This window comes from Poecilia reticulata, linkage group LG7, assembly GCF_000633615.1.
Source record: "Poecilia reticulata strain Guanapo linkage group LG7, Guppy_female_1.0+MT, whole genome shotgun sequence".
Taxonomy (NCBI): Eukaryota; Metazoa; Chordata; class Actinopteri; order Cyprinodontiformes; family Poeciliidae; genus Poecilia; species Poecilia reticulata.
In genome coordinates this window covers 8,902,963-8,919,889 of record NC_024337.1, presented here as the reverse complement: position 1 = coordinate 8,919,889, position 16,927 = coordinate 8,902,963, and the positions used below count along the sequence as shown (strand labels likewise).

General features: G+C 37.7%; 1 protein-coding gene across 2 annotated transcripts in view; it reads right to left on the bottom strand.

The window, feature by feature from the left end:
• Positions 1 to 3,295: 3,295 nt before the first annotated feature.
• The window catches only part of chrna4b (cholinergic receptor, nicotinic, alpha 4b), a 33,825-nt gene continuing 20,193 nt past the window's right edge, over positions 3,296 to 16,927 (bottom strand). The window contains exons 6-7 of one of the 2 annotated variants that reach the window (XM_008413191.2): positions 8,263 to 8,410; positions 4,355 to 4,485 (exon numbers count right to left, since the gene is read on the bottom strand). In XM_008413191.2, coding sequence (XP_008411413.1) covers positions 4,448 to 4,485; positions 8,263 to 8,410 — 186 coding nt within the window. In that variant the 3' untranslated portion in view covers positions 4,355 to 4,447. Of the gene's footprint in view, positions 4,486 to 8,262; positions 8,411 to 16,927 lie in introns of both variants that reach the window. The other variant, XM_008413192.2, reaches the window with a different exon arrangement.

Sequence of the window (16,927 nt, the reverse complement as noted above, 5' to 3'; positions counted from 1 at the left end):
GAGGCATCGCGTGGCTCAAACACCTTGATGTCGTCCAAAAAAGATGACATGAACTTGTTGGTTCCCTTGTCCATTGTCGTGGCTGATATTTTTTAAAAATCCGCTCAGAAATGCTAAACTAATCGACTCAGAAATACTCTAAAGAGAACGAAAAATGCCATGTTTAGACATTGGAGTTAAGCTGTTAATGTGAGACATGAAGTCACGAGGGGACTTTCGAGGGGACTTTCGAGGGGCGTTTCTGGGCAGAGCTTGGTAAGGTCCATTGCTTTCCCCATTGCTGTAGTGAACTTGGTATTTACAAAATGGTAGCCACTTCAACTGCAGTTGACTTATCAAAATCTCCTTTTTCAAAACGCTCTTTCACGGTAAAAGAAAAAAAAAACTAAAACTGGAAAATTCACACCAAACCTGGATTCACTAACACAGACCAGTAAGAACTGTGTAAGGCATTTTAGTCTTTAACTATGAGCGCTATGAGTGGCTAACACAGATATCACTGAGCACGACAACCTGTGGATTTTATTTATAAGTACTGAGTGAGTGTTATTTTTCTATTACATTCTCATACAAACATTACTTAATATTTTTTCTTTTAATTCTTCACATATGCTATTTGAGCAGTATGAATTGATGTTGAGCTGAACTGGGGAACATAGAAAAGTTTTGCTAAATTGCTGGCTGTTCCATTGTTACGTCGGTCCGCGTTTCCCCATCAGATACTCTTCCCCAGTATCTGAAGTCTTCTCGTCGCTCCGCACGAGGACCTCGCTGCAGCAAACAGAAAGGGGCGGGACGGACCACTGTCAGCCTCTTATCTTATTTGGAAATGGGACCATTGCACTCCGGAAGTGAAGGGGGCGCTATTTCCTATACTTCCGTTTTTATTTTCTTTTGAAATCTGTGATATCTTTTCACCTTTATGAAGGAGTTTCACTCTCAGAATGTATTTGAACTTCTCTCTTTTATTTACTTCACGGCAGCTCACAGTTTTTAGCAAATTCTGTAGCTTTTGGTGTACTTCTAAATCTGCTCCTTAGTTGCATCTTTTCGAGCTTGCGGCTGCCTCTAGTGGCGTGGGGGTGGTAACAATGTAATCAAATTACTAAATCAGAATACCACAAAGTCTTTATTATTTATTATTAATTCTGGCATTACTGGAACAGTAGAAGATAAATTCCCTCACAAAAGAACATACCTTTTCAATTTCTTAAGGAAGTAGAGCTAATTAAATGTGATAAACCAGAACTGAAAGTGGTTCCAGTTTCTCTCGATGGCCAACCTGTTGAAACTGTGGCAAATTTCAAATACCTCGAGTCGTTCCTGGACAGTCAGCTCAACTTTGCTGAAAACACTGATTATATTTTGAAGAACTGTTCTCAGAGACTCTACCTTTTAAGAAGACCTTGGGGTTACCCAACTTGAGTTAGGTCAGTATTTCTCCACCCTGGTCCTCACAGCCCCCCTGCTCTGCATGATCTAGATGAGACTCTATTCCAGAACAGCTGATCCAAATGATTGCATGACCATCAAGTACTGCAGAAGCCTGTTAATCACCCAGAGATACAATTCAGGTGTGTGGCAGAAGGGAAACACCTAAAACATGCAGGACAGGGGGCAGTGAGGACCAGGGTGGAGAAACACTGAGTTAGGTAGAGGTTGTGGAGTTAACATTTTATAACTAAACATTTTAACTCAAGTTTTAACTTTTCATCTCCTCGGCTGGTTTGGTCACATGAGCTGCAGACTAACGGAATCTTTTAAAAATACTTTGAATGGCAGGTACAACAGCAGGTAAGAAGTGGTGAAACAAAAACATCTCTGTCTCAACTGTTCGCTGAAAGAACACGGAAGACGGCAAGAAATATTTTAGCAGAGATCATCCATCCTCATTATTCATCAGTTTGAACCTCTGAGCTCATGAAGGTGTTACTGTTTCCTCTGGTAATAAGAACATCTATTACAAGTTGTTTATTGACAGTGCAATAATTATTCTTATCCAAACTAAATAATATTTACCTATAGCATGCTTAGTGTTTTACTCTATTCACAAATTGTTGATAATCAATCATATCTTTATTCCAGACACAAAAAGGTCCATAGAAAAAAGGTAAAAACAAGCAAAATAAGAGAAAAATAAAAATAAACATGACATGATATTATTCACAGAGTCACAAATAAATGATGACACGAATGATTCCATAATCGTGAAGAGAATCTCACAGAACTAAAAGCAGAATTTACTAAAATTGCAATTATATTATTGCATGACACAGATCATCTAGACATGTATTTATACATAAGATTCCTGAGCCCAGCTGCACATGTGGGAACAACATTATGTACAAACATGTGGCCAGCACGGCTCCATCTAGGCACTTTGAGTAGGAGCCTCATGCCATCATTGTAGGTCACATAAAGTTTCTGCAGGATACTTTTTTTGTATTGTCGCCACAGATGGGCCGTGTAATAATGTGATTTATGAATATGATTTATAATTTTAGAGTTGAAGGAAAATTTCCTCATTGATAGATTAAATAGTTTCATCTTATTTTTTTCTATATACAAGACCCTACAACAAAAAGTCTCAATAATATACATGGCACTGTAAAAACTAAAAATTGAATTTTTGCTTATATCTGTTTAACAACCCTGGTTGTAACAACCTGGGTTGTTATTCTTCTGTACTTAATTAATTTGTTTGTTATTGACTTTTTCTCAATTAAATATCTTACGTATGCAGTGCGAATGGTATTTTTATCATAGTTGATTGTGTTGTTTTTCATGTCTTATTTCTTTTGTTCCTCCAATAATTGATGAAGATAAACAGATATTATTTCTAATGTATAAAGGTATTGTCATTTAATTAGCTCTACATCCTTAAGAAAAAGAAAAAATATGTTGTTTTATAAGATAATTTATCTTTTACGGTGCCAGTAATGCCAGAATTAATAGTAAATAATAAAGACGTTGTGGTATTCTGATTTAGTAACGTAATTAGATTAGTTGTGTTACCACCCCCACGCCACTAGAGACAGTAGCAGGCCCGAAAAGATGCGACTAGGAGCAGATTTAGAATTACACTGAAAGCTACGGAAATTGTTAAAAACTGTGAGCTGCGCTGAAGTAAATAAAAGAGAGAAGTCCAAATACATGCTGAGAGTGAAACTCCTTCCTAAAAGTGAAAATATATTACAGATTTCAAAAGAAAATAAAAACGGAAGTATAGGAAATAGCGCCTCCTTCACTTCCGGAGTGCAATGGTCCCATTTCCAAATAAGGTATGAAACTGACAAATGGTCCGCCCCGCCCCTTTCTGTTTGCTGCTGCGACTTGGATAAGCGCGTGCTTTCTCAGTGCTCATGACGAGCACGCGCTTATTTTGCCGCTTGGGCGGTGCGGAGCGGCGAGAAGACGCAGGGGGAACCGTATCTGATGGGGAAACGCGGATCGACGTAACCCCATTATGTGCACTGTTCCCTGTGTATTTTGTTAAAATATACATTGATATATTGCTTGATATATGCATTGTTGGGCTCCATTGTTGCTTTTTTGGCATATTTTTATTTATTTGCACATTATTGGATGGCTGTTGCTTGGTGTGTTGCATAATTTTTGCATTGTCCTGCACGTGTATATTGTTCAGGTATAGTTGACGTCTATTGAAGGCCCTGACTAAAACCTTAAAACCTTACAGGACGCCACCATGTCCATGTGTATACTTATCAAGGAAAATATTAAAAGTGTATGTTTATCTGTGCATGTGGCCATTAATAAAAAGACAGAATGCTTTATGAAGGCTGAGAGAACAGACACAATTCAACATTTAACGTATAACATCACATCTATCTAAAACAAATAAAATATCCATCCCAAGAAAAAACTCAGACACATTTTCACAGAAACATTACTTTATGGATATCTCATGACATCAGTTCATTGTCAGCTCTKTTCTACCCAGACACTGCAATGATGGCATTGTTGGGATGTATTCCACCTCATATTGTCCTATTATTAGCAATCTGGATGTTGAGTCTTCTGGTGTATCAGGATTCAGCTTTTCACATGTTTTATCACAGCGGGACAGTTTGAGCTGTGCAGCTCAGTCAGGATGGAGTGGCATTGAAGTTATTTTCATTGTTGATCTTTTGCCCTCATAAAGAATGTATGTGCCCACAGGGATCAGTGACAGATATTCCATTGTGTTCTTCAGTGGGTAACATTTTGATTACAAAGGATAAGGGCAAAGACTGTGACATGGAGTTCCCCGAAACAGAAAGAAAAAAGATTCATGATAAACCTTTTTTCTTACATGTGACAAGCCTGTCGTCCTATCAGCTCTCATGTTCCTCAAAGCTGCTAGATCATCCCAGCCAGCCAGGGAGGGAGGAAGAGACCCACAGATCCCAGAATACACACCAGTACAAACATCCAGAGGAATATCCTGTCAATGACCATCGCCACGTACTTCCAGTCCTCCTTCACCTGGCAGAAAGAACAAAAAAAAAAACACAAAGGGATATTTCAAATTTCACACCACACCACTTTTCTGTTTAGCAGATGATGGTTTTCATCGTTGATTGATCTGTCTTGAATGGATGATGCCGTTTTTCAGCAAGAGGCCGCTTCCTTCTAAATGTCACTCAATCTACGCCATGAAATATTCACGGTCAAATTATAGAGGTCCTGCTGTTTTATGAATGGCATCCTGTGGCTGTAGTTCATTGTAATGTAGTATTTCTACTTTTTCCACTGACAGGGATCTGTTCTTCCTGTGTTGGATTTCCAGTGCTCCTGAATGTGAAGCAGCGTATCACCGCTACATCACCAGCTGTGTTTCCATTATAAATGTACAAAAAAACACAACTTTGCAATTGCTGTGTTTCCATTATATAAGAAATTAATTCTTAATTACAATTAAAATCACACGTGTCAATATGTTTGTTCACGCACTACATCATTAAAAAACACGCCTCTTCATCTTAGTTGGATTAAAGTCTAGACTTTAAGTAGGACACTTCAAACTCCACGTGTGTTTGAGCGAGAATGATGGTTAGACCTTCTCCTTCAGGATGTTTAGACAGAGAACCACATTTATGGTTCCATCAACAACAGCAGGTCATTAGCTAGACATATTAAATTCCTGAAGAAATTTAACTGTGCAACATGTGCATGTCGCTTTGGATCCAGAGTTCTGACGCTTAACCAGTAACACATCCATGCAAGCCAGCAAGCTTGCACCGCTGGACTCATGCATTGAGTAAGTATCAGGACCACATCCATGCAGTACATGTCAAGATGTCAGTATGTTCTAACATGTTGCAAAGTTGGAACATTGCACTACCAGAGTACTATGGCTGACCTGTTTCACCATTACAGTGCAATGATTAAACCTCATGTATAGTGAAATTCAGTCCGAGACTGACGACTATAAGCTTCGCACATATGGTTCTCACTCACAGTGTGAAATAAAAAAAACAAAGACAGTGGATAATAGTTTTTTTCTAGAAAATTTTCAACCTTCATACTAAGGATTTTAATTCACATTCAAAAATTCTGAGAAATAATACATTTGTGTAAACAGAATATGAATAGTCAGGAAATAATACGTGTGTACTTGCCTGTTTGTGAGACTTGTCACTGCCTCTGTCTGACCCCCCTTTGCTATGGTAATTAACGATCGCCACCTGTGCTCTCTCTCTCAGTATGGTAGAAAGAGTTTCTATCCTTTTGAGAAACTCAGCGTCGGTCTCAAGGACCCTGACAAAAAACAATAAGCCCTAGCAAAATTTTGAAAACATTTTAGGGGAGCAGGGATGGGTATCAATGTCATGACCGACTTTGAGACCAAAAGAGCGATATTTGTGGCTGTGAGGGTGAGTTAAAAATAGTTTTGGAGTCAGAAATCCACTGTGCTGTGTGTGGGGGTGCGTGTCTTAGAAAGATTTCTGACTCAGTGAGACACTCAGCCTCATTTTTTGCTCGTTTATGTTGCCATTTTAACTCAAAATCCCACTAAAAGTAATAGCTCCCTTCTCGGGATCAAGTTGAACGTTTTGATACCACTTTTGTGGGGCTGCATGCAGCGGTTTGAGCTGCATTAATGGTGATGGAAGAAAAATAAATAAAGATATAAAGAGACCGCTTATTATGACAGTAGGTTCCTGCCATGCATTGCATAGGCAGGCCCCAAATTATAAAATAAAGCTAACTTCATTCAGAGACTTCTCTACTTCAGGGATGGTACTGACTACTGATATCCAGAGTTGGATGGGAACTTGCAACATTACAAGTAGACAATAGTTCCCAGGAGAGTCTGTCTCTCTAAGAGCTTTGTAATTGGTGTCATTATGGGACTTTGTTAGGTGATGTAAGTATATGTTACTTCTTCAGATATGAAGGCGAGGGATTCAAGCTCAATTCCTGTTGTCTGACTGCTACTATAAAGGGAGTAATTCTTGAGTCGTCCTGTTCTGTTGATGATGCTACTAAAAAAACTTGTCATTGAAGAAACCTCCGTCACTGTCAGATAATTTATCTGGCAACATATTGAGTACTTGGTAGGAAAAAGAAATAGTGATAAAGAGACAGATAAGATACAGGACAGTGAGAACAATGCTAATTTATAACGGTCAGCTGCTAATGGCTCTAACATTGGGTTAGAGCCATTAGCTTTATGGCTAATGGCCATAAAGACCTGGCCATGAAGATGGCAAGGTGCACAACAGACCAAAGGTTTTTTGGTCTGTTGTGCACCTGGCCATCATAAGTAAACATGTAAAAACATGCAAAAGTCTTTTTAATGCTTATTATATTACAACTATGTTAGTATTAGACAAGCATAAAAGTTGTGATATATGTGTTAGCCAACTTATACACTGTACACTGATTACAGATTCTTCTGATATATCACCTTGTGTCATGAGCTGGATGTACATTTACAACCCAACTGATAACTCTTCCATAAAACTCAAGACAAAAAGGTAAACTAAAAGTAAACTTTTAAGCAACTACGAAGTCTGAATGAAAGTCTAATCTTACCGTAAAAGGATCCTTATTTTTGTCATTACTGCTTCCAAATGAAGTTCTTCTTTGGTTTGTTTTAGAAAATGAAAGTAGTTACCAAAGTATCCAATATCCTTAATCTGGGGGTCAGTTTTAGTGAGTTTTAATGAGTTGTTCTTTTCTGTAATCTGAGGTTTGAGTTTGAATGATTTCAAAAAATTATGGCCAAAGTTTTAATAGCTTCATAAATTATGAAGCTTTCAACAGTGAGTGTGGGCCAATAAGACTTGGAAGTGCTGAGAAAAAGTAAACTTAGCATGAATTCGGATACGAGATAAATATCAAGAGCCAATAACTAAAAGTAAACGGAAAAGCAGCTTAGTAAATCTGGATGCAGTGCAGGTGTCTATGTATTTATGTTAATATATGACTAGCTAATTAAAATTTCATAGATGACATATTAGAAAAGGCCACAATATAAAACAGAGGAAACAAAGAAAAATCAGTACAAGCACTCACGTTTTCTAAACTGGTGTGTTACTATAAATGACATATATCAGTTTAGCAAAATGACACATCTCATTCGAATGATTAAAATATTATTCAGCATTCTTTCAAGAAAAATGCTAGACAGCAAATGCTAAAATAAAACAAGATGTCTCAGTTAAATCCCGGGTACAAACTAGAAGTTCTGATCACTCATTTCTTAAGAACCATAATGGGATAAAACTCAGTTCAGTATTTATGTTTATGTCAACCACACACTCCACAAAGTTCATTTAATTATGTGCATCACAAAAACAGTTTTGGACATTGTTTTTGTTAGAAATATTATGTGTTATCACTCTTACATGTGTATAGATTATTGATYTTACCATAGCAGTCTTATATTATTGTGATATTCATTTAGAAGTGTTGGCCTCTCTCTGTCTGTGTTAAAACTTTTGACTGCTCACACTGATAACAGCCCTCTGCCCTTGAGAGAAATCGCTCCCAAGGCAAAAGACAAGATGACCTGGTGTGTGTAGAACTTGTTGATAACTTGTCTCTTCTGTCTATCCCTCCCTTCTCTGACAATAAAAGACCAGCTCTAACTGAAAGTTATCAGAACATGTGGTGGGCAGCTCGCTGGAGCGGTCCGCTGCGTCTTCTCATGACAGCTTGGTAAAAACTCACATAAGCTGTCTGTGGTTCATTTTACGTATGTTGTCAAAAAATACCTATCATCTTGGTGCCGTGACCTGTATCTCTACATACCTGTCGCTGACAGGCAGAGAAGGACGCGCTGAAAACCATGCATGGCCAGAGTCAACAAGACTTGGAAAGAAAGACCCGGGTGGCAAAATTCTTCGCTGGGCCAGCGCCTAAGTCCGACTTTGTCTGCCAACGGCAAATTGACAAGATCCTAACAGAAAGAACAAACCAACAGAAACGTGAGTGAAAAGCGCAAAATTGGGGTTAGAGTCCCAGTTGATGGCATTTTAACTAAATTGTATCAAAGGAGAGGTATTTTAGAGCCCCCCTCTGGATGAGGTGCCCCATTAGGGAAGATCCTCGCATAGGTAGGGAATTTGTGTGTGTGTGAATGGTGCTTAATTCTCTGAAAGTAAAACTTTCTGTTCTCGGAACTCTTCAGGGGACACTAAGTGCTCATTTGGTCAAAATACCAAGTTATATTAAGATAAAAATCACAGAGTACCAAAGTTATGGAAAGATTGTGGTGTTTTTTTTCTCGCCTATATAGAAACTATAAGGGAAATAATGTTGTTGTTTTTTTAGCATTTCTACACTTTCAAAGAAAGCCAATTGAGAGACGTCTCACTAAAATAAAAAACATAGGAATTACTTTTTTGCATGCTCAAAAGGGAAGTATGATTTTCCTGAAGGAGGAGAAGCTGAAATGTGGTAAAACTAAATAAAAACAATATCCTCAGAGAACAATGTTTAATGTATTGTGTCATAATTAGATTATAACACCAACTTGGTGCCATGATCCTTTTGCTGTTTATCTGGAGGGGTCAGCGATCAGAGTAAGGTACCGACCTGGACATTATCCAGCCTCATGTCTCTCTTAGGCCTTGAGAGGAGGGCTGCCCGCTGACTTCACAGTCTGCAGCACTGAGATCAACAAATTTAGTAATCCATTGGGTTTTTTTCAATGTTTATTAAATCCTTCGACAATGAAACATACAGTGAAACCAATATTGATAATATCAGCACTGTAAAGAATACAACATTAAGTAATTATACAGAGAAGGACTTAGCTTTTAATATTTTCTCCCCTAATCCCCTCCCAGTCCTCCCATACTCCCCCCCTCTCAACCAGTCAGAGCTAAAGCAAAGAAAAAAAAAAGAAATTATAATAAAAAATTATAATAATAAATAAATAAATAAAAATAAAATACACGCACATTGTATCTATTTATTTTGGACCCATGGTATTCGAATCTTTCCTCTCTAGTTTTAAGAACGATTCCCATACACTCTGATATGCTTCAAACTGGCCATTTATTTTGTGAATGAGTCTTTCGTAAGAGGCGGTCTCTGAAAGGGCTGAATACCATTCTGTATAGGTAGGGATATTTTGGCCCTTCCAGTGTCTTAATATAATTCGTCTTGGTGTGGTGAGTGCTATTTTTAACCATTGTGTTTTTTCAGTTACTATTTGAACCTTGTAGTCTAATAAATTACGGAGTCCCAATGTAGGTGTCAGGAGTAAGTTTAAATTAAGGATGCTGTTGATTTTTCCCATAACCTTCTGCCAGTAAGAAGTTAGAATCGGACATGTGAGGAACATGTGAAGCACGTTTCCTGGACTTTGTTTACATCGCCAGCAAATATCAGAGTTACTCATCTTAGCTCTAAATAGCTTGACTGGTGTCCAATACAAACGATTCAGAATTTTGAACTGTATCAATTTGGAGCGTGCATCTCTCATGGGTTTCAACATTTGCTTGACTATTTTACCCCAACTGCTCCTCTGTGAACTTTTTGTTTAGTTCTGATTCCCATACCTTTTTAAGTCCTGTATTAATATTGCAAATTTTCTCAATCAGGAAGTTATAAATGTGACTTACTGGTCAAGAGAAGTTTTTCAGTTTATTTAACATATTGTATATTGGTGATTCCATGGGTATATTCCCCTCAAGTTTCTTTAATTTTGTGAGACAGTCCCTTATTTGTAGGAACTTCCAGAAATCTTTATGGTGTAGATTGTATAATTCTTGAAGTTGTTGAAATGACAGTAAGTCACCATTTTGGAAGAAGCAGTTTATACTATCAGTCCCTTTTGTATGCCAGCTCCCCCAAAAGATCGTTTTCTCCTCTATTTTTATTTTTGGGTTATTCCACACTGAGGCATTTCCTTGAGTGAAGGAACAAGCATTTGCTTTTTTATGTAAATGCTGCCAAACGTTTTTGGTGTGGATCATAATTGGATTGGATTTAACTCCATCATTTGGATGTTGTGATAGATAATCAAAAGCTTTGAATTGAGCAGTTACTTCACCTTCCAAGTTTACCCAGATAGGACTATCATGTTTCTTTAACATAAGTGATGTTATTTGTGCACTTATAAAAGCTTCCTGATAAAGTTGCATATTAGGTAGTCGTAATCCTCCGTATTCTATTTTAGCTTGGAGTTTTATGGCAGACATTTTAGGCTTTTTTCCCTCCCAAATAAAGTTGCTTATCATTTTGTCCAGGGTCTTAAATATAGAGTGTGGTATTTTAAGTGGCAGTAAAGTAAAAAGGTAATTTAATTTTGGTGTAATGATCATTTTAATGGCCTGGACTCTACCCCACAGTGATATTTGTAGTTTGTCCCACCCCTTTAAAAGCAAGTTTATCTTATTTATGACCGGTTCAAAGTTATCTAAAATAATATTTTCTAGGCCCGGGTTCAGCAATACGCCTAGGTATTTAAGTTTTTTTGGTGCCCACCGAAAATTTCACTTTTGTATGTGGCTTTTATAACAAAATTTTGATAGAGGCATTACTTCACATTTAGACCAGTTGATCTTGTAGCCAGATAATTCAGAATAATTATTGATCAAATCAAGTAAAGGAGGTAGATATTCCTCAGGGTTCGACAGTAGACGCAGTACATCGTCTGCAAAAATCAACATTTTGTTGTCTAGTCCGCCCATTGTTATACCTTTTATTGTTTCATTTTGTCTGATGGCTTGAGCTAACGGTACGAGTGCTATAATAAAGAGCAGGGGTGACAATGGGTCTCCCCGTTTGGTCCCGCATTCGATTAAAAATTGAGTTGATCTCCATCCGTTGGTTGTTACTGTCGCTTTTGAGTCTGAGTATATCATTTTTATTATTTCTAGAAAAGATTGTCTAAACCCAAATTTTGTAAGTGTGTAGTAGAGATAATTCCAGCTGACCCTGTCGAACGCCTTTTCCGCATCTAATGACAGGGCCGCTACCGGAACATTTAACTGTTGGGCCTTCCAAATAAGATGCAGTAATCGCCTTAGACTATCAGTGGAGGTTCTGCCCTTGACAAAGCTTGTTTGGTCAGGGTGTATAATTGATTTTATATCCCTGTTAATCCRCATTGGTAATATTTTTGTGAATAATTTTGAATCACAACATAATAAGCTTATCGGCCTGTAGCTTGAACATTCTAAAGGGTTTTTTCCCTTTTTTGGGATAACAGTAATTAATGATTCCTTCGTAGATGTGGGGAATCGATGTAAGTCAATAGCTGAGTTAAAAGTTTTCAATATTTCTGTGTTCAGTTCAGATGAACATTTTTTATAAAACTCATTAGGAATACCGTCCAGGCCTGGAGTTTTCCCATGGGGTGAGACTTTAATAGCTTTGTCGAGTTCTTCCATAGTTATGGGTATTTCTAATTGTGTGGCACTTTCTGCGAACAATTTCTGAAGGTTTAGCCGTCCAAAAAATTTTTCTGCTGACTTTAGATCAAATTGTTCTTCTTGAGAATACAGATGTTTATAAAAATCTTTGAAGGTCTTATTAATTTCTTTCTGAGAAGTAGTTACATTCCTAGCCCTGTTCTTTATCGCAGTAATTTGACGCGTTGCTTGTTTGGCTTTTAGTTGACTGGCTAACAATTTGTCATCTTTATCGCCTGATTCATACTATTTCTGTTTGATCCGGAAGAGAGAGTACTCTACTTTTTTTTTGAAAATATGGTGTTTAGCTCATATTTAGCTTAACTAGTTTGTCAAAAGTTGATGGGTTAAGATTTTCTGAGTAGTCCCTTTCCAATCTCTTTATCTCATTTTCATATAGGTTTATATTTTGGGAATCTTGTTTTTTGATCCGGGATGAGTGCTGAATCATTATTCCCCTAATATACGGTTTGAACCCGTCCCAAATTGAGTTTTGGTCCGCGGTATTATTGTTGATCGTAAAGTATTCAGTAATTAGTTTTTGGAGTTTTTTGTATACTTCAGCATCATTTAGTACGCTGATGTTCATCTTCCATCCTCTAGCCCTTTCATAGTGAGATCCCAATTGTAGGACCAAGTCTATGGGGGCATAATCGGTTAATGCTATTGAACCAATGCTGCAGTTCCCAACGTTTTCAATGAAAGTGTGAGATCAGAAAGTTGTCTATCCTACTGTAAACTGAGTGCCTATTTGAGAAGAAAGTATAGTCTCGCGCTGAAGGGTTTAAAAGTCTCCAAACATCTGATAAACCAGTATGTTTGCACAGATCTTTGATCGCGTCTAGGGTTTCACTGTTTTTAGGAATTGATTTCCCCGATCTATCCAAAACAATGTCTAGGACTTGGTTGAAATCTCCAGAAAGAATGATTGGGAAGTCTCCAAAATCTAGAAAAAATCTTTTTAGCTGTAAGAACAAGTCTGGATCTTCTATATTAGGAGCATATATATTAGCTATAATGATGTTTTGTTCTGAAATATTAACTAGCAGAACAATTACTCGACCTTCTTTGTCTTTATACTCTTTCTCTACTTGAATTGAGAGATGTTTAGAAAATAGGATGGATACGCCCCGCTTTTTCTGTTGGAAAGTATTGTGGTAAGCTTGTCCCACCCATCTATCCTTAATTCTATTGACGTCTTTCTCTAACAGATGTGTTTCTTGTAGCATCATCACATCTACTTTTTTCTGTTTTAGATATTTAATAACTTTGCTTCGTTTAGTGTATGAGCCCAAACCATTAACGTTCCAGGAGGATATTTTAACTACCGTCCCCATAGTTTATGTTCATTTGTCGATAATAGTAATAGGAGCATCTTTCTATCTTGTGATGTAACCGTTGTGTGTATACATATAACTAAAGAGAAAACAAAAAACGACAGCCTCAGGAGGAGGGCCCCAAAACTAAAAGAAAAAGTAAATAACTGTGCCTTATTCCTTATGACAAGCATGGTCCCGACCAATAATATATAGTAATAATAAAGATCCAAAAACTTCCGCCAGAGCTTTGTTAGCTCAAATGACTCGGATAAGAGGAAAGGGAAAAAACTAACAAAAAGGCTGTGCTATTTAAACTGTATACATATGTACTGTATACAAGAAAATATGTGGGATATGAATACATAGAAATCCAGATCGTAACCTCACGTTCATGTATGGAAGTCCAAATCGCCATCCATGCAGCTTAGATTGCATAAATAGCAATCCATTTTCACCGTGTGCAAAGTCTCATTGCAATAACATAAATTTAACCAGTTTAAAGGAGTCTAGTTATAGCCTGTATAATACAATAAACACTTTGGCCTTAATAAATTGGAAGTTATGATTAGTGATCTCAGAGAGGATATATTACCAATGATCTGTTCATTCATTCTCCTTCCTCCGGGGGTTGGTATTTGTCTATAATCTTCTTTGCTGCCGTTGCATCTTCAAAACGGAGGCGTTCCTTACCAAGGAAGACCCAAAACACTGCGGGGTATTGCGTGGTGTATTTCAGTCCCTTGGCTCTGCACATGCGTCTGACCTCAAAGAATTTATTCCTTTTTTCTTGTACTTCCTTCATGAAGTCTGGGAAGAATTCTATCTTATTTCCCCTCCACTGAAAAGATCTGACCTCTCTGGCTCTAAGTCGTACTTTCTCCCTGTCCGCGAAGCGAAGGAATCTCACCAGGATGTGGCGAGGTCCGGCTGACGTGTTTTGCCCATCTGCTTTTAGTGTAGCRGGTATTCTGTGAGCCCTCTCAACGACGATTTGATCAGTATCCTGATCCTGTAGGGTGCGTAGCACATCCATAACACATTCCAGTGCGTTATTCCCCTTCTCCGACCGCTCCGGGACTCCCTTGATCCTCAGATTGTTTCTTCTGCTGTAATTTTCTTGATATTGAATCCGACCTTCCAGCAGTGCAACTTTGGACTTCAGTTCAGCCGTGTTGGCAGTGAGCACTGCGTTCTCATCTTCGAGTTGCGATACTCTGTTTTCGGCTTCCCCAATTCTGCTGTTGAGGCCGACAACATCGGATTTCAGGGGAGTCCAGACAGTCTTTAATTGTAGTCACGTCAGCCCCATACTTGCTTTATTTTGTCTTGGAGATCTCGGTTCATGATGCGAATCTCGTTTATAATCGACGAGTCTGTCCCTGTTCCAGCTGGAGTCTCCATGCTAGTATTAGCATTAGCTTCGTTAACTCGTGAGTTCGACATCATCATTTGGTCGATTTTGGGTCCCGGAATGTTCTTTAGTCTTGAATTTTTTCCTCTATTCATCTGTGCTGCTTAGTTTCCACCATCTTCACATGTATTAAGCCCTCTGAGGGAAAGTAGAGATTTAAAATTGGCCAATATCAGCTCTAGCTCGTCAGCATGCGTCTTCTCCTCGCCGCATCGCCACCGGAAGTCATCCATTTGTTTTTTGATGAGCTGTTCATTCAGACTAGGTTAACATAAACTTACATTTTGCATTTTAAAATTTTATACTGTAAAGAATAAGAGACGACAGACTTTAACATGTTTCATGTTTATATGTGTTTGAATAAGGAAATGGTTTATGACTTCTAAAAATGTTGGGCAATTAGTGGCTAAAAACTATATGATCACAAGAAAAGATATAGAAAATGTTTATATAAAAAGAAAGAAAGAAAGACAAACAAACCCTAACCTACTCCTATTTGCTTATTACCTATTCCTCTGCCTGAGCCTCGCTGCGGTGTGTCTGACCTCTGACCTCAACTCAGACCTGTCGTGCCGTGGATCATTTGACATCCCTCCCTCATCACCACTGTCACTGTCATTTTTCATCAATGACAGTGATAAAGAAGCCAAAAAAGGACAAGGAAAGATTTCCATCACCTGGTCACTGAAGGCACTGAAGTGTCCACTGATCCTAATTCCTGGACACCTGGGAAATGCCATGCAGAAAACTACTGTATGGTGTCCTGCTGGACATTTGAACTCAAACTACACCCCTGTGTTTGGATGCAACTGTACTTTTACAACTTCCTCTGGTTTACCTTTTGGCAGAAGAAAAATACTGTGCTTCAGAGACAAAGGCAGCAAACTGAACTGTTTGACGTTTGTTTCATTGGTGGACAACCTGGACATTCACTGAGGGACGGTCTGGATAACTCAAAAATCACCAGAGCCAGTTGGACTGACAGGGAGCTGGAGGAGAGACGGAGGGAGAACCAGCTGCAGCGATGCCAGCAGCAGGAGGGAGAAGCAAAAAGTGAGACAGAAAGGAGACATATATACACACACACAGTTGTGATACACACAATGCTACTGCAATGAAAACTTTCTTGCTTACTAACCCTGTTTGCATATAGGAATTATCTATCTAGAAAAGAAAATTTTGAAGGCTTTTAGGTACAATGTTAGGTAAAATCTTTCTCTTTGTACCCGTTAACTCAGTCCTTAACAGAAGGACCAGTGATCCTCTTAAGGCCCACGAGCCACAGGCTGGGAAACCGTGAAGGAAAAACTGCAATCACTAAAAGTTCAGCAAATAACTAATAGAACTATGCCACTAAATTACACCAACTAAAAAAATTATTATAGATTCTAAGCTAATAATGATTTGCAAATGTTTTCTTTTTACTCTTTAAAATATCCTGGTAATCCATGACAGTTTTGAATTAAATTAAAGTCTTGAAAATAATTGATACTGCAGTATTCATAGATCGTGAAGTATTTGTTTGCATTTAACTCGAACATTTAATTTAAAATTTAATTCTATAAAGAATCTACAAATTAATTGAAATTGGATTTGTGTTTCTGTTTATGTCACTTTTCATGTTGTAATGAATGAATGTTATTATGAGAACAGACAAACTGTACTCAAGAACTGAGTAACTGATGAAATTATTGACCATTTATTTTTTAAAACTTACATTGTCAGCTGGGCTGAAATGCAAGGTTAAATGAAATTCTGATATGTTAAGCAACCAGATGTAAATAGTTACACAAAACTGATTATAGTAAATAAAAGCAACATTTTCTAGACTTCAGTAAAACCTGTAATCTAGATTTGATTGATGATCATAAAATTCATAAAAAATTATTGAATTAGAGGATTTGAGATTTGGTTAAAATTCAGGATGGTCATTTTTATTAACAGGGATAAAATAGAAATGTTCCACCTTCATGAATTTGACAAAATATCCACAGGTAGACCTGTAACAAAATGCCTCTTTGCTAAAAGATCTCCTAAAAGCAACAAAACTGCCAGTTAAACTAGCAGTTTGTAAGTGTTCAGCACATAACAGGTACCAATTAGGTTTCTAATGGAAGCAGGTCAAATAGCAAAAGCAGCAGCACCATTAGAAACAAAAATGTTAGCTATAGAATAACAAACTATTATAGCCAGTGGATAACTGAAGGAACAAAAGTGAATAATGATTACATTTTTCAGGTAAAATAAAAAAACCCTGTTCTACAGAAATTCAGATTTGAAGCAACAGAAATTTTGACACAGATATTTTTATGTGTCAACAG